This window comes from Canis lupus, chromosome 8, assembly GCF_011100685.1.
Source record: "Canis lupus familiaris isolate Mischka breed German Shepherd chromosome 8, alternate assembly UU_Cfam_GSD_1.0, whole genome shotgun sequence".
Taxonomy (NCBI): domain Eukaryota; kingdom Metazoa; phylum Chordata; class Mammalia; order Carnivora; family Canidae; genus Canis; species Canis lupus.
The window spans coordinates 15,924,167-15,947,798 of NC_049229.1; the positions used below are offsets into that span (position 1 = coordinate 15,924,167).

At 34.0% G+C, this 23,632-nt stretch overlaps 1 protein-coding gene across 14 annotated transcripts in view; it reads left to right on the plus strand.

Annotated features, from left to right (window-relative positions):
• The window catches only part of MIPOL1 (mirror-image polydactyly 1), a 328,218-nt gene that overhangs the window by 47,309 nt on the left and 257,277 nt on the right, over positions 1-23,632 (plus strand). For 8 of the 14 annotated variants that reach the window (XM_038544530.1, XM_038544537.1, XM_038544524.1 and 5 more), the window contains 3 exons: positions 13,264-13,352; positions 17,837-17,975; positions 18,555-18,633. In XM_038544530.1, coding sequence (XP_038400458.1) covers positions 18,615-18,633 — 19 coding nt within the window. In that variant the 5' untranslated portion in view covers positions 13,264-13,352; positions 17,837-17,975; positions 18,555-18,614. Of the gene's footprint in view, positions 1-13,263; positions 13,353-15,153; positions 15,244-17,836; positions 17,976-18,554; positions 18,634-23,632 lie in introns of all 14 variants that reach the window. The other 6 variants (XM_038544532.1, XM_038544528.1, XM_038544531.1 and 3 more) reach the window with 2 other exon arrangements.

Here is a 23,632-nt window from a genome sequence, read left to right on the forward strand (position 1 = left end):
TGAACATTCACTTACAGGTATCAATGTTTGGGTCCCTGTTGTCAGTTTGTTTCTTTTTTTCTTCTTTCTTTCTCTTTAAGATTTTATTTATTTATTCATGAGAGACACAGAAAGAGGCAGAGACATAGACAGAAGGAGAAGCAGGCTTCCTGTGGAGAGCCTGATGTGGGACTCCATCCCAGGACCCTGGCATCATGCCCTGAGCCGAAGGCAGATGCTCAACCACTGAGCCACCCAAGTACCCCTGTAGGTAGCTTTCTAAATTCCCTTATATACTTAGTTGCTTTGCCTGTCTTAATTTTTGAGTCTTACCTCAACTTCTCTTCCAGGCTTTAGACCATCTCTTGTATGTCTCCCATTCTCAGTGTCAGTGGGTCCGTAGTTACCTTGTAGCTCTTATAAATACTGTTTGCTCCATTACCTAGCTGAGTTCCAGGTGAGGTGATACACAGGCAGCTGCCTTGCATCAGTCTTTTAGGTATCCCCCAGGGAGATTACTACAGATTATGTACAATAATTTGCGTATCTTCTCTGCTGTCCTCTAGTAGAAGAAGGAAGCTGGGAACCAAGCTGCTACTGCTTTAAGAAGAAGACCTCCATTGGGCAGTGAGAATGAATGGGGGAATAGTAAGGAGAAAATGCCTCAAAACTCTCCTACCATTTTGAAGATGGCTTTTTCTTGATTGGGTGTTTGGTTGGTTGCTGATAACTTTTGACTGTTTTCCAAAGTTCAACAAAATTGGTTCAGACAGTTCCTGCTGGATCTTTTTGATGTTTCTTTTGGGTAATAAGAGCTTGGAGCTTTCTCATCTGCCGTATTGCTGTCATTCCTCCTACTGATTTTTAATACAGTTTTATGCAGTGCAAGGCAAATAATATCATTTGTACTATCTTTGTATTACTTGTGTGATCCAGTGATCCCTCATTCTATGAATTGGCTAGTACTAGAGGTCTGGGGCATTTGCCTCAGCATCCCAACCCCCCTCTAAGCTAGCACTGTACTCTTTTGGTAAAGTTTCATAGAGGTACCTGGAGACTCTGTAAGGGAGTGTTTTTATTGCCCAATAATCCAGGGTCTTTTGCCATACTGTACTAGAATGACCCAAGATTCTGTGAATATCCAGATCTTAACTCAGAGACCCATTTTATAGATTTTTCTTTTCTACCTTCTACTATGGTTTTACTATCTGCAGGCCTCATATGGCTGATTTTGAAAAACATTGCAACTCTGAAGTAGGCAGTGGTATGCTAGTAACAGTAAGGGATTGACTGGCAAAAAAAACAAAACTAAAAAACCTTTGTTGCTTCTGTTGTTTTTGTTTTTGTTTTGTTTTGTTTTGTTTTTTTTTTTTTTTGCTGTTTAAATACTCCCACTAGGGCACCTGGGTGGCTCAGTCAGTTAAATGTCTGAGACTCAGGTCATGATCCCAGAGTCCTATAGGCTCCCTGCTCAGCAGGGGTCTGCTTCTCCCTCTGCCCCTACCCCCACTCTTGCACACTCTCTCTCTCTCAAATAAGTAAAAAAAAATCTTTTTAATAAATAAATACTCCCACTATACCACATTTCAGCCTAAAAACATGGCATCTCTGATCTTGAAGTTGGATAGAGAAAAATGGCTTTCACAGGGAACTTGCATTGTTGAAACAAGTGGTATATTTTGCTTTGGCTGAGAATCATAGGGTTCACATTGTGTACAGCAATCCAAACTGGGAGATCCTGGGAGAACATTTATGTCAGTGCTTAAAAAATGTCCTGTATGTGAAGACAGTGAACTCCTCCTGAACTTACCCCCAGAGTAGTACACTCTTCCATATGACATTTCTGTTATCAGTAAGCTCTCTTGAGCAGCCTTCTCTTATTTGAATGATTCTTTACAGCATCTAGGACATGATGAGTATGTCTTACCTTGGGATTATTTGATGACCTTTGATGATAAGTGTACTTTTTACCAATACCCAATAACAAAATGGCAGTAGTCTTTTAAAAAGTCTACATTTAACATTTGCATCAGGAAGCTTTCAATCTCTAGTGATCTCCTGAGAGTTTTTAAGGTGAATAATCAGTTTCTGTCCAAGGCTCCTATCTTTCTTCATGTGTCAGCATTAAAGATACTCCTAAAATAGTTTGAGCACTGAGATCATAATGTTCTAGACTCTAGGACCTAAAGGCACTGCCTGGGAGACAATCCTTTGTAAATCTTCTATTGATTATTTTGGCTGAGGGCCTTACTCATATTCAGATTTCTTTTTCCTGACTTTATTAATAGGCTTAGAAGTATCTTTAAATGGAAGATATGGTTTTGCCAAAACCCAGATAATCCCACTAGTCTGGGGTGTCTATCTAGGGAGAGGTAATAAGGAAGACTAAAATATTTTTCAAAGATTAAGGATGTCCTTTGTGTTTCTAGCACGTTATTTCCAAAAATTTCACAGATTCGGCCTGGCTTTGAGTTTTAGTTAGGTTTTATTAGTCAAATTTTATGTCACATGAGTAGAATGCAAAAGAATTCCTGTTGTTTCACATCTCCTCCAATTTGCCTTTTTAGAGCTTTTAGTTTATGGCCACACTGATGTATGTGGGATGTCTGATATCTAATTTGGCTTTAATTTATACTCCTCTGATGACCAGTAATTCTGGGAACCCTTACATGCCTATAAACCTTTTTTTTTTTTAACTCTTTTGTCAAATGGATGTTCTGTTTATTTTTCCATTAACAACAACAACAAAAGCATTGTCTTTACTGTATAGATTTGTAGGAGGTTTTAAAAATATTTTTTTGAATATGAGTCTGTTACCATTAAATACGTTGCAAATTTTTTCTAGTGTTTTGTTTGCCTTTCATTCTCATAATGACATCTTTTGATGAAGGGAAAAATCTTAATTTTATTGGTCCAATTTGTCAATTATTTATAATTGGTGTTTTATGTATACTTTTTAAGAAATCTTTGCTCATCCCAAGATCATTTAGATATTCTTCTTTGTTTTCTTTTAGAAAATTGATTGCTTTACATTCTACTTTGAGGGGTGCCTGGGTGGCTCTGTTGGTTAAGCTGACTCTTGACTTGGCTCAGGTCATGATTTCAGGATCTTGAGATGGAGCCCTGCCTCAGGCTCTGCCCTCAGCAGGGAGTCGGCTTGACATTCTCTCTCTCCTTCTGTCCCTGTGTCCACACACACTCTCTCACTCTTTGATGTGCTCTCTCTCTTTCTCTCTCTCTAAAATAAATCTTAAAAAAAAATCTACTTTTAGATCTGTGATCAGCTCAGATTAATTTTTTGGCATATTATGAAGTCGGGATTGAGGGTAATTTTTTCTGCTTGGATATCCACCTGATCCTGCATCATTTTTTGAAAAGATTAGCTTTTCTTCACTACTGTGGACTATTTGCTGTAAGTCAGGTGTGTGCGTAAGTGCAGGTGTATGGTAAGAGTCTATTTCTGTACTCTTTATTATCCTTATACCAGTATCACACTGTCTTAATTACTTGGCCTTATAGAAATAAAAGCATATGTACTGGGAAGAAAGAAATAATGTCTTTATTAGCAAATAACATAACCATATATGTAGCAAATCCTAAAGCCTCTATAATAAAATGAGTAGACCTTATAAGAGAATTTAGTGGAGGTTGTAAGATTCAAAGTCCAATACAAAAATCAATTGTATTTCTATATATAGAAAATGACATTGAAAAAGTGAAATAAAATAATTACATTTACATTTACAGTAGCATCATAAAGCATTAAATCCTGGGGGTTAACTTTGTGAAATATGTGGAAGACCTTTACATGGAAAACTGTAAAACATTGCTGATAGAAATTAAAGAAGACAAGAGGTGTGCCATGTTCATGGATTAGATGGTTAAACTTTTCATTCCTTCTTACTTCACTTATCTCCATCAAAAACTCCAGCATGCTCTTTAAAAAGAAATTTACAGTGGTGCCTCAGTGGTTCAGTCATTTAAGCATCTGCCTTCAGCTTAGGTCATGATCGTAGGGACCTGGGATGGAGACTTCCTCAGGCTTCTTGCTCAGTGGAGAGTCTGCTTCTCCCTCTGCCCCTCCCCTATTCGTGCTTGCTCATGCGCTCACTCTCTTTCTCTCACTCTCAAAATAAATAAATATTTTTAAAAATGAAAAAGAAATTTACAAGCCAACCCCAATATGTATATGAAAATGCTCAGGACCTAGCCAAGTAATACTTTAAAAGAATAACAAAGTTGTAAGACTTACACCACCTAATCTCAAGACTTACACTGGAAATCTCATGTAAAGAAGGCAGTTTGTTATTAGTGAAAAGATAGACATGAAATACAAAAAGAGCCTAAATATAGACATATATAGTCAACTGATTTTCATGTAAGTGCCAACGTATATGTCTTTTCTCTCAAAGAACAAGAGACCGTCTTTTTATTTTTATTTATTTTTTATTTTTTTTTTGAGACAGTCTTTTTAAATGGTGCTAGAGTAACAGGAAAAAAGTGAACTCTGATCTTTGTCTTATGACTATATACGAAATATGAAATCAATTATTGATCTAAATATAAAGCCTAAAACCATAAAACTTGTAGGAGAAAACATAAAAGAAAAGAGTCGTGACCATAGAGTTGGTAAATATTTCTTAGAACATAAGAATGTTAAACTCAAAAGAAAAAAGCAGGTGATAAATTGGACTTTATTAGGATAAAAATATTTCCCCAAATGACACCATCAACTAAAATGAACAGATAAGCTATAGACTGAAAGAAAATATTTACAATACATATATCTGGCAAAGAACTTGTTTTCAGAATATATTAATAATTCTTACCACCTAGTAATAGGACAAGCAACTCAATAAAAAAATGGCTAAAAACATTAAACAAACATGTCACACAAAAAGATGTATGAAGGACCAATACACTTTGAAATGATGCATGTCATCATTAAACAATATGCAAATTAAAATCAAGAAAATGACTAAATTAAGATTGTAATAAGGGGTATAATGTACAGCATGATTATAGTTAGTAATACTGTATTGTATATTTGAAAGTAACAAAGAGTAGATCTTAGAATTTTTTTTAAGAATTTATTTATTCATGAGAGACACAGAGAGAGAGAGAGAGAGAGAGAGAGAGGCAGAGACACAGGCAGAGGGAGAAGCAGGCTCCATGCAGGGAGCCTGATGTGGGACTCGATCCAGGTCTCCAGGATCACACCTTGGGCAGGTGCTTAACTGCTGAGCCACCCAGGGATCCCTAGATCTTAAAATTTTTATCACAACAAAAAAAGTTTAACTCTGTTTGTTGATAGATGTTAACTAGACATTGTGATCATTTGTAATGATATATACAAATATTGAATCATGTTGTACACCTGTAACTAATTTTATATGTCAATTATATCTTAAACCCTGATTAAGCAAAATAGATTCTTTTTTTTTGTCTTTTCCATTTTGTACTGTATCAGCTACAATGAATAGTAAAATATACATATGTGTATATATATAAGTTTGCATGTTTACATTTATAAAAAAACTGTCCATACCAAGTGTTAGACCATGGAACATCTGGAACTCTCATACATGGCTGGTAGATGTATAAAATAGTATAACCACTTTAGGAAACAGTTTGGCTATATCTTAAAGTTAGTATGATCCATCAGTTCCACTCTGGAACTGAGAGAATTGAAAACCTATGTCTACAAAAAGGCTTATAAAAAAACAAACAAACAAACAAACAAACAAAAACAAAAAGGCTTGTACCAGCATATTTGTTACTGTTTTATTCATAGCAGTCAACAATTAGAAACAACCCAAATATTGTTAATAGTTGAATGGATAAACAAATTGCAGTATGTTCACACAATACAATAGAGTATTACTGAGCAATAGGAAGGAACTACTCTTTTATACAACATCAATGAATTTCAAAAGTTTATGCGAAATGAAAGAAAGCATTCAGATACAGAAGAATATTGTCAGGAGCTCAGATGAGCTGGAGAAAGCTGATTGACTAGGTGTCAGAGTTGCAGTTTAAAACAATAAGCTGGGACACCTGAGTGGCTCAGTGGTTGACTGTCTGCCTTTGACTCAAGTCATGATCCCAGGGTCCTGGGATCGAGTCCCACATCAGGCTCACTGCAGGGAGCCTGCTTTTCTCTCTCCCTATGTCTCTGACTCTTATCTGTGTCTCTCATGAATAAATAAATAAAAATCATAAATAAATTAACTGAAATGAAATTAACTGTCAAGCCTTTCATCACTTTGTATGATAGTATAAGCAAGAGACTAAATGGAGAAAGCACTAACCTCCCCACTGTTCCATTTTTTACCATGAAATGGTGCACCCATTTTAGGGTCAGGTGGATGAGCACAGACATAGGTATCATCTCACTGCCTAGGGAACCCCAAATGAAAAACTCCTGTAATTTTATGGGCCCAAGTTGGCCAATAGGAGGTTCAGAGGGTAGAGGTGGAGCACAGGGAGGAGGGAGAGAGTAAAGGACTTAGGAGTGGAAAAGTACTGTTCACTGAGCCAAAGTGGAGAAAAGTACCTTATCTTCCCAGCCCTTTATGGAGGTCTCCTGAGGATGGGTCCAGATAAAGACATCTCTGAGTGGCCAGAAATGCAGGTGTGCTTCAGAGCATGGCCAACCTGGGGGGCTTGAGTTCTTAACTGCAACTCCCTTTAGAGACTGCAAACATTGGTTGTGCAGTCTAGTGTGGGGAGAGCAGCTTCTCCCTGTGAGGCCTGCCAGATGAAGGCTTTGTAATTGCCTGTAGTTAGGTTTACAAAATCACAGATTGGTTTTTGGCCAGGAGCTGAACTCCTCAAGTATATGTTGTATGAGCCCATTTATACAAAACTCTGGAAGTAGCATCTAATTTATATAGTAAAGAAACACAGATTAGTGATTGCCTAGGATTGAAGAGTAGGGTAGACTTATTGCAAAGGGGCATGAGGCAACTTTTTATTTTTTTAATTTTTAAAAAATTTTTTAAAAGGTTTTATTTATTCATGAGAGAGAGAGGGAGAGAGAGAGAGAGAGAGGCAGAGACACAGGCAGAGGGAGAAGCAGGCTCCATGCAGGGAGCCCCACTCGGGATTGGATCCTGGGACTCGAGGATCGCGCTCTGGGTCAAAGGCAGGCTGCTGAGCCACCCAGGGATCCCTAGGCAACTTTTTAATGGTGTTTTTTTTGTTGTACCATTGTAGATGGTCGTCAAAACTCACCAAATGTACACTTAAAATGGATGCAGTTTTACGTGATGCAAATTATATCTCAAAGTTGATTTTAAAGGTAAAGAAAATTAAAAATGGTTTGGTTCAATCCTAAGTGTACTGTTGAAAATATTTATATGTTTACTACAACTCGCAATTTTTAACTATAGGTTATGAAAAGGACTGTAGTATAGATATGTGAAGCTATATGGGTTGAGTCAGGGTAATTTGTTTGCATGATTTTATCCAGGCAGCTAAAAAAGAAAGTAGTAATGGAAAGAATCTTGACTATTCTTTGAAATTTGTTTTCTTATTAAACTGATACTCTTTTTATACTTAGTTTACAGTGCATCACCGTTATAAAACTTTATCATAAAAAAACTTTTATCATACAATGTCATGAAGCAATAAAACTCTTGTGTCTTAAAACATGCCAGTGTTTTTTATATTGTAGTAAAATGTACATAAGATTTTAACAGGGATCCCTGGGTGGCGCAGCGGTTTAGCGCCTGCCTTTGGCCCGGGGCGTGATCCTGGAGACCCGGGATCGAATCCCACGTTGGGCTCCTGGTGCATGGAGCCTGCTTCTCCCTCTGCCTATGTCTCTGCTTCTCTCTCTCTCTGTGTGACTATCATAAATAAATAAAAATTAAAAAAAAAAGATTTTAACAATTTTTAAGTGTATAGTTAAATGTCATTAAGTGCATTCACATTGTTATACAACTGTCATCCCTATGCATCTCCAGAATATTGTATTTGCCTTTTACTTAGGAGTCAAATTTCTATAAGATTTGTTATAAAATCTTTTGTCCAGTTCTTTTGAAATATACTTCCATATTTCTGTATAACATGTTAATATTGCTACTTCTTGATTCCCTTACCCCAGTCTTATCACAATTCCAAGACTTCCTGAAGCTGTCAAAGGTAGGGAAGATGTTTATCAGTCATGTTCTAGGACAGAAACACACGCACGCATGCACACACACACACACACACACACCCTAGGTATTCCAAACAGAAAGGGCCTTTATTATAGGGAATTGTAGCTTATAAAATTATTCCAAGTACTAGAACAGAAGTCAGAGACTATCTCTAGACCATGATTTACGGTCATGATATAATTGTTGCAGTCTAGAGGTCAATGAGCTGCTGCTGCGACCACCACAGCTGTCTGTCATACCAGGAGGTTCATACTAGACATTAGACCTCAGAATCTCTGCCACTGGAAATATTCATGTCTGGCTGACTTTACATGCTGAAAGCAGACCGATGACCTCTATCTTACTTTCTCCTTCCATGTCTGGCTGGAGTACATCTACTTGGTAAAATCTTTTTTTACGTTCAGACCATGAGCTGCAAAGAGACTATATAGAATGTAATTTTTAGCTGTTTACCTCTTCCGAATGGAAACGAAGGGTGAAAGTTGGGAGAGCCAATCCAAGTAACTACTATAAGGGGATAGGTCTCTCTGATACTTCTGCCCCTGGTACACACACCTTCACTCTCTGTTTTCTCAAGCTTCTAATATAGTTATATTATAATTATTTAGAAAGATATACAGTGTTTACATTATTATGGTCATGTAGATGCTAATCATAACTAATACATTTATTATATTTTTATTATTTTCCCTTCTTTCTCCCTTGCACAGCTTTTTGCTATTGTATTTATTTTGTGGCTTAGTTTTTTGTATATTTTTTATTGATTTAATCCCAAACTCTCTTATCACTTATTTGAATCTCTTTTGAGGATCTTAGGTAGTTAACTTTTTCACCTAATTTGGCAGGTGCCTTGTGAATGGCTATGACATTGAGCAGGTGGTTGGAGATTATCAGGTTGCTATTTAAGAAAGGGGAATGTCAGCTTATTTGAACTTTAACCTTTAAGCCAATTTGGTCTCAACATTTTCATAGACTACTTGGCTTCAAGTCCCACTCTGTTATAGTTTGATTTTGACATGAGAATGTTTACCCTTTCTTCCTTTTGAGCTTATTTGTGGTTTAAAATATATATTTAAAAATATTTTTGTCGGGGGGGGCACCTCAGTGGCTGAGTCAGTAAAGAATGACTCTTGATTTCTGCTCAGGTCATAATATCAGGGTTGTGAGATCAAGCCCCAAGTTGGGCTCCACATTGGGCATGGAGCCTGCTTCAGCCTCTCTCTCTCTCCCTACCTCCCTACCCACCCCCCCCCCCCCACTCTCCATCTCTCTCTCAAAAAAATAAAATAAAATAAAATTGTTTTCATATTTTAAAGTTTGAAATGGTAGATATCAGGAGACATTCCAGCAAATGCTCAGTTATTTCAATCAGAATGAATTTGGGTTTGTATTTCCTCAAAATAAAAAGGTAAAAAAAAAAAACTGAGGGTAGGACCTGATTTGTGACTATCATTTCACCTTAAAGATTACAGATATACTTCTTTCTTTCACTGATATAAAGAGATATTATTTAGTAAAATAATTTTATTTTGTGATGAAGTATAAAATTTACCTAAATTTGTTGGTTCAGGTATATAGACTTAACACTCTTAAATGGTGACAAGTGTTGAAATTTTGAGACATAGTGTTAATAGTCTTTTTTTTTTTTTTTTTGGTGTTATAGTCTTTATCACTGTTTCTGCTTCTGAGTTCTCTCTGTAGGTCATCTTTGTTAGAATTATTATGCCTTTAAAAGAAATATGACTCTTTTACAAATGGGAAACATCCTCAGGAATAGAAGTAAATATTTTGTAAAGTAAAATTGGAGAGTATTTCAAATTTACGTAGTTATGACTCTAGCAAATGATAAACCTGGTTACTTATTTTGCAAGTCAGTAGCAGTAGCTAACTAGGATGTTGCTTCAGGGTATAGCAGATGGCCTCTAAGTAGTTTGGTGAGGAAAATGTTTGCTAAAGGTGACAGAGTGTACCTACACTGTTTCCCATATGCACTAGGTCATTGGTAACATAAGGTCTTAGCTTCAGGAAGTTGTTAAATTTAATGTCAGGGAGTAATTCCAAAGCATTTTAATAAATAAAGTACATATCCCTTAGCCGATAATATTTTCTTTATGGTTGCTGCATGCTAAGATGAAATTTGTAGGCTTTTTCTAGACAGCATGCAATATAGAATCCGTGTTGGGAGTGTGTATGTGTGTGTATATATACATATATATATTTATGAAAGATGTGCAGTACCTTTTACATGATACATTGGATGTGTATATATCAGGCATGAGATTGACGGGGTTTTGATGACATTCTTGTATAAAATGGAACACTCATTGTTGATCCTGTGAAAAATTATTTAATGGCTTTTGCTAACAAGCAAAAAATGCTGTATATTCTCTGATTTTACAATATGTGTTTTAAACTATTTAACATGGAAATCATAAATATACAAGAATCAAGAAACAATAATTCATATGTACGCACTACACAACTTCAACAGTTGTCTTTCATGGTTCATGTTAGTTATTTTTGTTTCATCTTATTCTGCCTGCCTTATGAATCCTATTCCCCTTTTCCTCCCCCAATCTCCACTCAACCCTACTCCCACCCCAGGATGATACACTTAAGTTTGTTACATACTTCCACTAGGAGTCTTATAATGTTTGATTGCTGTTTTGTAATACTTTGAATATTTATGGCAGTTTTGATTTCTCTTCATTTTCTTTTCAGTTTATAAAAGATTTTCTTACACAATTAGTAGTGCAAAATGCCAAATTGTTTAGATAGCTATTTTGTAGTAATCAGTACTACAAAATATAAGACAGTAAAAGTCTTATATTTTAAAATGAAAGATCATCAGTGTCTTGAAAAATGTCTTTTAAGAAAATTAAAATCACACTGCTTGATTTATTTAATACTTAGAACACTGTACAGTTGTGTTACTATTAATTTTATAAGCAGTATTTTAAATTCAATTGATTTGCCATTAGAGATTTTTTTAAAATGTGTTTTCTAAAACAGATTTTTAGTAAACATGTACTGATCCTAAGAAACTCTTTATAATGTGATGAAGAAAAGAGATAGTGCAATACTTACATATAATTTATAGTTGAAATTATAATTTCAAATGCAAGAAGAATAAAAATGTTTCTTGAAGGAAATTGCTATACACAGTTGGCTTATAGTTTTCTTTTCATACTGTATATTTATTATTTTATTATTAACTATGGAATATCTATTTTAGGACCATATTCTTGTTACATACTTTTCATTAGTGAAAACATTCAGTAAGAATAACTCTTAAGAAATTACATGAGGGATCCCTGGGTGGCGCAGCGGTTTGGCGCCTGCCTTTGGCCCAGGGCGCGATCCTGGAGACCCGGGATTGAATCCCCACATCAGGCTCCCGGTACATGGAGCCTGCTTCTCCCTCTGCCTGTGTCTCTGCCTCTCTCTCTCTCTCTCTCTCTGTGTGTGTGACTATCATAAAAAAAAAAAAAAAAAAAAAAAAAAAAGAAATTACATGAGCTTTTGTAGTTCTTCAGATAAAGGTGACTGATAGCCATGACTAGAAATTAGAGCTGTACACCTAATGTTCATTGTACTGTTTAAAGATTTTGTCCTAGTGATTGTACTTTGCAGCCTAGAAGTTGTCTTCAACATCATAATTTAAAAAAAACAAAATGTATAGTTTACATGCAGCACTGTCCATTGAGAATGATTGGGTAATGTAATTTTAGCAGGTGGCATAAACATTAATTATACAGTGTATGAATTGCTATTCACTGTTCAAAACACAAGGTATAACTGTTGTTACTGGAATATATTTGTTCTCATATATATGTCTGTTTGTAAATGTCTCAGTACAAATTCTTAAATAGCTTTTTGATAAAATCTGTTAGTAATCATATGATGCCTGATGAAATAATTAAGACTTTATGTGGTTATTTTTACTTTATTTTAGAAAGACATTTTTTGATAGTTGTTATTTCATTTGATTTCAAGTGGCTGCTCATACCAGTTGTCATTGTAGATTGATTTAACTTGCTCTTACACTTTTTTACCTTTGATATGCCAAGAACTTCAATTGGTTGTGTGGAAATGCAAGCCTTTGTGTGAAGGAGTAGGTAATTGCATCAGAACTTGGCACCCACATGAATCTTATGAAAACAGGCTGTTTGTTCCCTAGAGAAACTATTCTATAAGCTGACTTTGTTTTTATATTCTGTTCTGTGCTAGATTAAAGTGATTTAGTTTAGTTTGGCCTAGGGCAAAACGTTTCAGGATATTTTAGAAAATCCTATATCTGATTAGCACTCTGAAAATAATACTAGTTTTAAAGTTTTGCCTTTTAAAAATTTATCAATAGGCTATGCAGTGCCATTTTTGTTATCAAAGCGCCATTTGTAACTGGCACTGAAAACAGTCTCAGTGTTCCAAGTGGTATATTGTTTTGCCCTCCAAGTTTTAAAAAATGTGAGTCATTTATTTTAAACCAAATAGTTATTTCTTCCTAATTTGATATCCTTCTATGACTGTCAATAATGAGGATTAATTTATCTTTTTGATAGTAATTTCTCGATTACTAAAGCATATAGCACAGGGGAACTATGTGAGACAAACCTACAATTGTCATAATATAGAAAAAGTTATTTTTAATATAAACTTTCTGAACCTTAAAATCCTGAACACTAAGACTATTATAAATAGTCCCTGACTGAACAAAGAAATGTGGTTGTTTTAAGAAATATTTGCATACCTCTTAGGAAGCTCATTTTAAGCTTTTCCAAAAAATTCCTATTATCTAGTAGTTTTAATTTTAACTTTTTACTCTACTTAAACCAAGCAAGCAAGTAAACAACCATAATAAAGTATAATTATAAAAGATTAATTAGGTAATAATTTTTTCAAGTTTCAAAGGAGTCACAAAGATTATGTCCTTTTTATTCATTTTAGATCTCTCAGGTATAATAGTTACAAATAGTTTCAAAGTTTCCTATTCAATTCAAAGGTTATTAATTAATATTTAACTATTAAGTTAAAAATAATACATGTACATGTTTAAAAAATCAAATTATACAGATAGATATAAAATGAACTAAAAATACTTCCTTCTCTCATTCCTCAGTCTCCTCACCTCAACTCTTATGTCCTTTCTTCACTGGTTATAATTGCCTGTGTATTCTTTGTTACACCTATTCAAGCATGTATGCATATGTAAGTATAATTTTACATTTTTCTCTATTTTTGCTGTATTTATGTTTTGTGCCTGCATTGTTTTGGCTAAAGATGTATTTTGGGTAGGAAATTTATTTGTCTTATTCATCATTTTATATCTATCTCCTAGGATAGTATCTGACACACAATATACAAGTGCTTAATAAATGCTTATTGAAAGAATCTTCCACACGTAGTACATGCGTGCATTTGTATGATACAAACCATATAGGTTTGTTTTATGATTATACCACATTTTATTTTACCAGTTTTCTGTTGAGGATCATTTATATTAGGTCTGTTTTTCTGCTAGTCACTGATCCATCCATCCATCCATCTACCTGTCTGTCCATCAAATATATACTGAGTACTCACACTGTATGCCAAATAGCTTCTAAGAATGCAGATGAAGGAGAAAATCCAGGGCTCTGCTTGCATTAGCTTAAATATATGTAGTTGGTTGAAATATATCAAACACAATGAAATAAAACCTAAACAACTTATTATCTATATTACTGCCTTCATGAAACTATGATTGGGAAAAGAGTTTTTACTTTAGGTAGAATGACCAGGCAAAAGCAGGCAAGAAAGACGACAGCCAGCCAGACTAAATAATGAGAACAATAGTGTAGAGAGTTGGAGAAGAGAATTCTAGGCAGAGAAACTAGTAAGTATAAAAGCTCTGAGGCAAGAATAAGCTTGGTAAATTCAAGAAACAAAGAAATTCAGTATAACGAGAGCTTACTAACAAATAAATACTGCCTCAATGAGTGTCTTTGTACATAAAAATTTATTTTACATATTTTTCTAAATATTTTTAATAGTAAAACTGAGGGATCAAATAGTGTATGGATTTTAAATTTTAATAGCTATGGAGTGGAACCTCTTATTCCTTATCCTTTCTCCCTAAGCCTCTCCTTGCTCTCCCTGGCTCTGAAGAACTTGGGTTGTCTAGAGCTGAGTAAGGAATGGGCTGTGACAGGCACAGTGAGGGCAAGGAATTCCATTTGGAAGAGAATGTGCTGGGAACTGTGAATGTTTGGGAGACTTTTGTCTAATAAGATGAAAATCCAGTAGTGGAACATATGCATATATTGTGTAGGATGAGTTATGTGATAAAATATCTGGCTCTCAGAAATACAGTGCTCTCCTTTTGCCTTTTAATTAAATCATTTCAATGCAGAAATTATCTCAACTTTTTCAACTAGGAAATAGAAAATTTGGAGGTTCTTAGTTATGGTTGGATATGAAGCCATATTACAAATGATTCCTAGTTTGACATCATTGGATTCAATTTATAAAATTTGTGATTAAAGATGTATTATGAAAAAAAATGCCATTAACCAAAACAAAGTCAGTCAAAAAACCTTTGCTTATAATAAGGCTTTTGTGGAAGAAGGTAGGAAAGGCATTTCCTATTTAAAATAAGTTTTTACAAATCCTGGGTATTGTTACAAGGATGAACCCTGTTTTTAAATAAAATGCTTTACTATCAAAAAGGCATTGTTTTAATTTTAAAGGAGAAATGTGAGAATCACATAATTTTTAGGTAGATTAGAAATTTTAGACTAGTCAAAGAACAAATTTTGTTTCATGAGGTGTTTTACTGCTGAGTAAATAAAGAGTCAAGTCACATTTGAGATCATAGAGCTGTTTAAATTTTTTCCATCTTAATTTTTTTGATAGGGTGAAGATAGGAAATTTTGGTGGATACATTCAGATTCTCACGTAGCTAGAGAGAGAAGAGGGTATCCAGTTTCCTTAATTATTATTTATTTTTCCTTTTTTTCTACATAATAAGACCACTTCCTTTGAAGATTAAAAACAACTTGAAGGAATGAGGTTAGGAATCTGTGATGGAGAAGGTCTTAATTTAACAGATGCTGATGTGGTATGTTCTATCAAAGTTTTTTTTTTTTGTCTTTTTTAACCTAGGTAATTTATTCTAGCACAACTTATAAACAAACTTTAGTTGGAAATTGATTTTATTTTGTTACCTGGTATACATTAGTAATAATAAAGCAATTATATTTTGACTGTGGTATAATAGATAGTATTTTGATTAAGGAGACTATCAGATGTCTGCTGTAAAATCATCCAGCTAGTTTTAACATGAATATATAATTTTTAATTGAAACAAGTTCTTGATACCAAATCTTTAAGTTAAGGAAAGGAGTTAGTATTTTATTAGTCTTATCTTTATCCTAAAATGAATATAAGTATAAAACATATTGCATGTTTACAGAAGTCTTCTATTCCTTTTACAATATATAGATATATAAGTTGTAATTATTTGAATCATTAGAACATCTAATTTTTGCTTGACAATATGCAAATGTGCCATTAAATCTGTTTTTTAAGATTTTTCCAGTTTAATGTCTGAATCCAAATTCATAAAGAGTTGGAAAAATGAGATGTCTGAGCTATAGGATTCACAGGGATTTCATATGAAGCCTATTTAATCAGGATAACACTGTTATTAATATTCATAATGTCAGCTGGAACACAAATGACAGACTATGGGGCCTAAAAATTTTACTTGGTGAATTTATTAAAAGTAGCTTAAAAAATTAATGGAATTTAAGTAAAGTTGGTGAATATGAAAATCTTGTGTTAGCAGAAAAAAAATCTCTATTAGAACTTTCTTTAAGACCATTTTGCATTGATGTCTTTTGACAGATTTCATTGGTACTTAAAGAAGAAAGATGCATGAATGGTCATTTAAGAGGATTTAAACACATTGGCACATTAATTTTTACATGAATAATAAGTACTTTCCAAAAGCAATTAACTTACAGTGTACAAGATATGAATTGAAAAATAAGACTGTGACATCAAGGGCAAAGCAAATGTGCTGTACATTTTAAACTTAGTGGCAGGACTTTTTAATATTTTGGTTTATTTTATTTTTATAGTTTAGGTAAGATATGACTTAAAACATGGTTATTTTAACACATTCAAAGGCGTATCAGAAGAACAATAATGTTTTCCCCCCTCCACAAAAATATTGGTAATGTTAAACATTATCCTCTTCAGGTATTATTTGCATTTATTGGAGAATTAAGCATTTGTTGTACTGTTGGTAATATTTGAGACTGTATTCAATTTTATAGACAAAGGGATGATTCTGATTGGATTTAGTGATTCAAATACATATGTGTTAATACATTTATTGATTGTAGCATAACTTAAATGTATAATAAATAAGCTCCTTAAAGTTTAGCGTGAGAAGTTAGTTAAGAACCATCTGAGTGGTATACAAGTCACTTTGTTCTGAATTTTAGCCTGAAGAAGTAAAAAAATTGGGAATGGTGTTAAGTAAAACCAGAATGCATTTTATTTTACGTACCACCTGTTACTCTTTGTTTTCAAATGTGCTTATAATGATATTACACCAGCACACTAGTTTTTTATTATTAAAGTTCACTAAAAAATTAATTTTAGACCATTATGCATAGCTATAATAACAGTATTTTATATTTTTCAGAGATTATTATTCTTGAAAATTTTAGACTTATTCAAAGCTTGTTTAGTTATTATCTATAATGGTCCACTTAGGGTTTACCAATGAGAGGATATAGGCATTGGCCTAGTAGTCTAGACCGGTACTAGAAGTCTCATTTGCAGTCTGTCAGTGTTCCATATGAAATCATTTTGTTTCATTAGACATAATAGAAATTGCCTGGTATGTTTTGGGACTCCTATTCAGAGTTTGGCTAGAAAAAGTATTAATAACCAGGGTGTGTAGAAATGATCACAGTATAAACTACATGTTAATTTTTTTGTATAAGGAATGAAATCAAATTGATATATTGGTTGTTATTATTTTTCTTGTAGCTTTTTAAAACTTAGGTTTTGGAGAGGTGGTTTTTGTTTTGTATTTGGCTCTGAGATATTCACTTACATGCCCAGGAGAGGGCAGCATTTTACTATATCAGCCTCATAAAAGCATTAGCCCTGCTTAGACTGTCAATGTTTCTTGTAATTACTCCCAGTATATTTGTTGCTTGCTTATGAATTAACTTGCATTTATGGAACTAAATCATTTCAATCATTTAATTACACCTGAGGAGCTGAACTATAATTGCTTGCTTCCAACTAGGATCTGATATGGCTTGAGCAGTATTAATTTGGTGTTTACTTTTCTGAGTGCTAAAAGCATTAAAATGATTGTGCAATGGGATTACATTTTACTAATTGCTGGCATTCATTAGCTGGGTAAATGATGAGGAAGAGTGACTGTATATTGCAGAGGGATAAAATTATGGTTTTAAATAGTATATTACTAAGCACATTAAGGCCTGTAAGACATGTTTTAAAATACTCCAGAGGTTATTAAAGACTGTATTTTCTACATGTCTTGCTATATGAATCTCTTATTAAAAGACTGCAATTATTATTAACCTTTTTGGGCAATATGTAGGGAAATGGCTTCATTGACTGGGACATATTTCTTTGATATTAATAACTTCCTATATTTTCAGCTAATCCAAAAGTAAATGAGGAACTTAGAAAAAGATTGCCAACTCCAGATCAACATATTTAGAGAAAATTGGAAAAGGAGAAGCTTACTACAGCCTTATTTGAGGACTTTTTAAAAGAACACAGAGTTCTAGCTGTGAGGTAAATCAAATTTTATTCTCCTTAAAAAGCATGCCAAAAAAACCCCCACAACAAACCTTGTGTAGCTTTTGTCATGTTTATTATGAAAACAAATGCAAGACAAATATCAATAATTCCATAAGTTAATAAGCCTTTCTGCTTTTTAAAAAATTCAAATAGTATTTTATTGACTTCTACAAGTATAAAATATTTTATATGAAAATACACATTGTAAATTCAAATCAATAAATTTGAAATTTTTGATATAAAGTTTATGACATAGGATATAAGTTTTATTTTTCTTAAATTGTTAGAGTTCAAAAAGATTTAAATAAATTAAATGATTCTTTAACCAAAGGAGCAAGAATATCTGGAAACTTAACCTGAGCTGTATTTACTAAAATATAAGTGTGAAAGAAAGAACCTTTTTCTGAGAAAAAAGATTCAATTTGATCTGTTGAAATATACAGTTAATAGTCCCATTATAAATGTTTTAGAAAACCATTTATCCTGTAAATTCTCTGTTAAACAAAGGTAAGGTTTAGGTGTGTTCTGATATATTGTTTTAAGTTTATTTATCTAGAGTTGGCTTTATTTTAGCTTCAAATCTTGGAGTAAAAACCAGAGACATTGCCAGAGCAAACAAGAACAGAAGTACAAATGGAGGACTGGTCAAAAGGTAAGGACTTTTAAGGTATTAATACCAAACCCCAGGTGTGGTGCTAGTTCAAGGCATTGAATGCAGTGTGTTTGTTCTAAGCAGTATATTAGATGGAGGCAGACAAGCACACATGCACACATACAAAGAAGGAAGCACACACAAAGAGACCCACATACTGCAAAAGAGACACAAAGAAAGACACAGAGGAAGAGATACTGAGAGAGAAAGAGAAACATACACAGGGAAAGAGAAAGAAACATATAAACAAAGTGATTGAGAGGGGAGATTGAGAGAATGACTGAGAGAGAGGTGCATAGGGAGAGCCACATTGCAGAGAAAGAAGCACAAACAAAGAGACACAGACATAGAAGGGAGATACTAGAGTCTAAGAGGGAGGCACAGACACACATGTGGAAGCACACACACAGAGAAAGACACACACATGTGGATACACACAGGAAGATACCAGAGGAAGAGAAACCCGGTGAGAAAGAGACAGAGACATACAAGGAGCGAGACAGGGGAAAACATATACACACACACCCAGGAAAAGAGACAAACAGTGAAGGAAGATAGAAGATATACAGAGAGAGACAGACAGACAGACAGATGACACAGAGAAACAGACCACGATACATTCGGATACAGAGATAGAGGTGGAGACAGGTGCACAGCAAAACATGCACTCAGGAAGAGACACCCACAGAGAGATGAAGCCAGAGGGGGCCTGAAGTGGAGCCACAGACAGATATGCAGAGGGAGACGGCAAGAGACCCTACCAGAGAGAGACAGAACAAAATGCATAGGCAAAGGGAGAGAACAGCCAGAGATGGAAACGTAGTCTAAAAGATAACAAGACCGAGAGATGGCCTGAAAAAAAGAAAGAGGATGGGTAGATGGATGGATAGATAACACACTCATACACACACACACACACACACACACACACACACACAGGTAAATAGGGCAGGTAAATAGGGCAGGCAGGCAGGGCACTGTTGAGCAAGATATCAGGGAGCCATAAAGAGAGGGGTTTAAAAAATGTTAAGTGTTTTTGTTTTTTTTTTAAGATTTATTTATTTATTCATTCAGAGAGAGCGAAGAGAGAGGCAGAGACACAGGCAGAGGGAGAAGCAGGCTCCATGCAGGGAGCCCGATGTGGGACTTGATCTCGGGTCTCCAGGATCACACCCTGGGCTGCAGGCGGCGCTAAACCACTGCGTCACGGGGGCTGCCAAAATGTTAAGTTTTTTTAATTGAGGTCTCTTACGATAAAATTTTGCAAATCTGGAATCCCTAGGAAACTAACCATTCTGAATATAGTGTTGCATATAGTTGAAGGCTTAAATCTCTATGTACATTGTTTTTATTTCCTCTAAATTTTATGTTTAAAAAATTAGACTGTTACCAAAACATTGCACACATTTCCTTTTTTGATTCTCCCTTCCCCACTAGGGTTCTTCTTCCCTATATATCAACCACACAGTTACCTTTTTCAGAAGGTTAAAGGCCATTTTGGGGTACTATTCTGTTATCATTTTATTAAATAATAGTTCTACATTCTTTTGAATTATAGAAAGGTGCTGTGCTTTCTGCATTTGTTTTTTATTTCTGTCGTATTATAAATTTGTTGCCATTAGCAAGCTTTCTCTTCTAATTTGTGATTCTAGGCTGCTTGTTAGGAGTTTAGAATCCAAGTAACTGAATTGTGTACAAAGTAATAGCAGGTTATATCTGAATAAGGTAGAGGCATTTAATTCAAAGTTTATATTGTTAGTGAATGGGCTTTGTGACAATTGCAGTCTGCTTTCTTTATTCAAGTTTGTACTGGTGTGAAGCTGGGAACTAATTTGTTGTAGCTGTTTTTATTCATTTATGCAAATAAACAAGAAACATTCTTCTTTCCAAGAGCTCAAGGCAGTTTTTATTCCATTTATGTGCAATAATAAGAAAAGAGGAAGTAAATAATGATGCCCCTGTTATTTATGTTCCCTATTCAGAGGTCACATTGCTGTGGAAATCATGTTGTTCAAATTATAGACAAAGGATCTCTATGGAACCAAAGGAATTATTTTTAATATATCTAAAGCAACAGGCTGTGGAGGAAATACTTCTCATAAGTAGAATAACCAGGAAAGAAGTTAAGGAAGGGAGCTGCTGAAGCTCTTGGACACTTACAGAAAAGAAGGCTTTAGGGTTGAAGACATAGATGCATAAATAGTTTGCAGAAAGCACAGACCACAATAGACGTGACTGAAACATCATTAAGAAAATTTGCATTTTTCAGGCTTTTTTTTTTTTTTTTACATCAGACGTAGGAATAGGACATTCCTTCATATAAAGGGCTTGTTAATGAAACATTATTAAGGAATAAAATTAAATAGGTAGATGTAATATCTTTTGAGTTTTATGATAATTGATACGTTTAAAATCTCACATGGTCATTGCCTTGACATCAGGGTTCACAGGATTTATTGTAAAGCACAGATTACTTCAAAGCTCTGTCTTATACTAGTGTTCATAGCCTGCTTGGATAATCAATTATTTTACTTCATATTTACTTTTTTTTTTTTTAAGAAATAGAGCACTAAAAACTTATATTACATAGACATGCCTTTGTGGCATGTCTTACAAATCTTATTATAAGGGTTGTAAAATGGCTCTTCTTTATCTAACTTTAGTGTAGAAACATTGCTGAGATATTTGAAGTCTGAGTTGATGAGGTATATAATGTCAACAGAACAATTTACTTTTTTTGTTTTTTGTCATTATTGACAGTTTAGAAAATGTAAAGCTGTGGTTGGTAGGTAGGATGGATGAAGGCATCTACAAAACTTGTCCAGATTTCTTGAAGAGTTGTTTTTACTCTAAATGGCTGAAATTTAAAGTTGTGTTGTTGGGAGGTGAATCAACATGTGTGCCAAGTAAGCATTGGTAATATCTTCTAGTTTCTTAAGAAGTAAATGATGTTTTCCCTTTTGTGAAAACTTTGTTTGTCAGGGTTCTTTTTTTGTTGTTGTTTCTGCTTTTTCAGAAAAAAAATGAAATGTTATAATCAAAGGATGCATGTAAAGTTAGCCCCCCAGAGTGAGTTGTTATGTGATTGGTTGCCCAGCTCTTTTAAACATTTACTTATTATTTACTTAACTATGTAAGAAAAAAGCACGAGGGTTGGAAGTCTGTTGTAATTTTTTGGAATAGTATAATAATTTTCTGGATATTTCTTATTAAATTTTGGTGGTTTTTATTAAATTGGCAGAAATGTGGTTCAGTTGTTTATAGTGCTCAACAGTCGACTGAAAATAGCTTATATATTTATAAACAAACATATCTGCCATAAGTGTATGTATCTACAATAATATAGGGAAAAATGGTGTCCAGATGCCATTTAAATTTAGAATATTGTGAAACTTATTTAAATTTAGAACCTTTAGGGGTCAGTGTTCCCTAAGATAGGTTAAAAAAGGTTACTGTGCCTACCCAAATTAAATATTAAGTCTACTGTATTTATAATATTTCTTACCTCAAAATTGAAGGCAAAAATGGTAAGAATCATACAGCTTGAGGAAGCTTTAGACAAAAACCTATGAATTTTGTGAGTTTCTTCAATATGATTTTTAGGTTTACTATTTTAGGGAATTATATTTAATATGTATTTTATACTAGAGAAGTTATTTTCACTTACATATATTATCTCAATTTCTATATGAATCCTGTGTTCTTAAACTATTTACTTTTAAACTTAGAAAACAAACATGATTTTGAATCACTGTATTCATTTGAAACTCGAGATGAAAAACCACTGCTAGAACTGCTTCGAGTCCTTTCGTACTGTCGTTTACTGGAGGCTAGCAAATATTTTAAAAATCTTAAATTGCTGAATTTAAGTAAAAAGCAACTGTCCTCTTTACTTTAGAATTAAACTAACAATTATCTTTTGTAAGCATGATTCTTACCGTTTTTCTATGGAGCAAAATAAATAACTAAAACCCAGCAAAAGGTAACTTGTCAGTGATTTGTTAGTTTCTTGTTGAGTCAGAATACTGTTTATTTTTGTTTGGCATTTGGAACCTGTGTGCCACCATCAGCCTCTTTTATTATTGGTTCATCTATCTTTCTGTCTTTTCACAAAGTATGTATTATTTTTACCTTTTGTCCATCGGTCGTTCTGTAATTGGATTATATCTCAAACTATTGCATGATTTGCGAGCATTTTATAAGGCGAGACATCTTTAAAAATACTACAGAGAAACATCTAGCATGCTTTTCAATGTCTGATCATTGTAACTAAAATATACTTGTAGAATTTCATATCATTTTCATAAACTTTCTTTTTAAGGCAGAGAAAAAGGAAATGGTGAGTTGCATAGAATGGCCATCTATTTCTACCAGCAAGATAGCTGGTAGGAAAAAAGATTCCTAGGCATTATGATTAGACACTGCTTGACATTCAGTGTTTTGAAATCTAGATACTTAATCATTCCCTGTTAAATTACAGGACTTGAATTGTATTTAATAATTGGCTTTCTATTAAGTAATGGTATATTTTCCTTAAAAATTATTGCAATATGTTTTTGTTTCATAGCAGAAAGTAAATTTTATTAGAGAACCAATGCACTTAAGAATTTCATAAAATGTTAAAATAGAAAAAAACAGGTTTTGGAGCTAGATAGACATGGATTTTAGGTTTTTTAATCTTCTACTTACTACCTACCTGGACTTGGACACAAATTTTGTAATTGTACTGAGTTTTCTTGTGTTTAGAATAGGGAGATAACTCCTTTTGGACTGTTTTGGAGATTAGGGATTGTGTATTTAAAAGCTCTACTGCAACATCTGAAAAAGGAAATGAGTTTATATAATCTGTAGTTCCCATACCAGAGTAATTATTTTCACTAGTGTGGTGGTGGTGATGGTCTTTTACACGTGCTTTAAAAAAAAAAAAAAGATTGTTAACATATTTTACAGGACCTAAATAATTGGTGGTGGTGGTTGTTATTGTTATTCTACCCAGCTG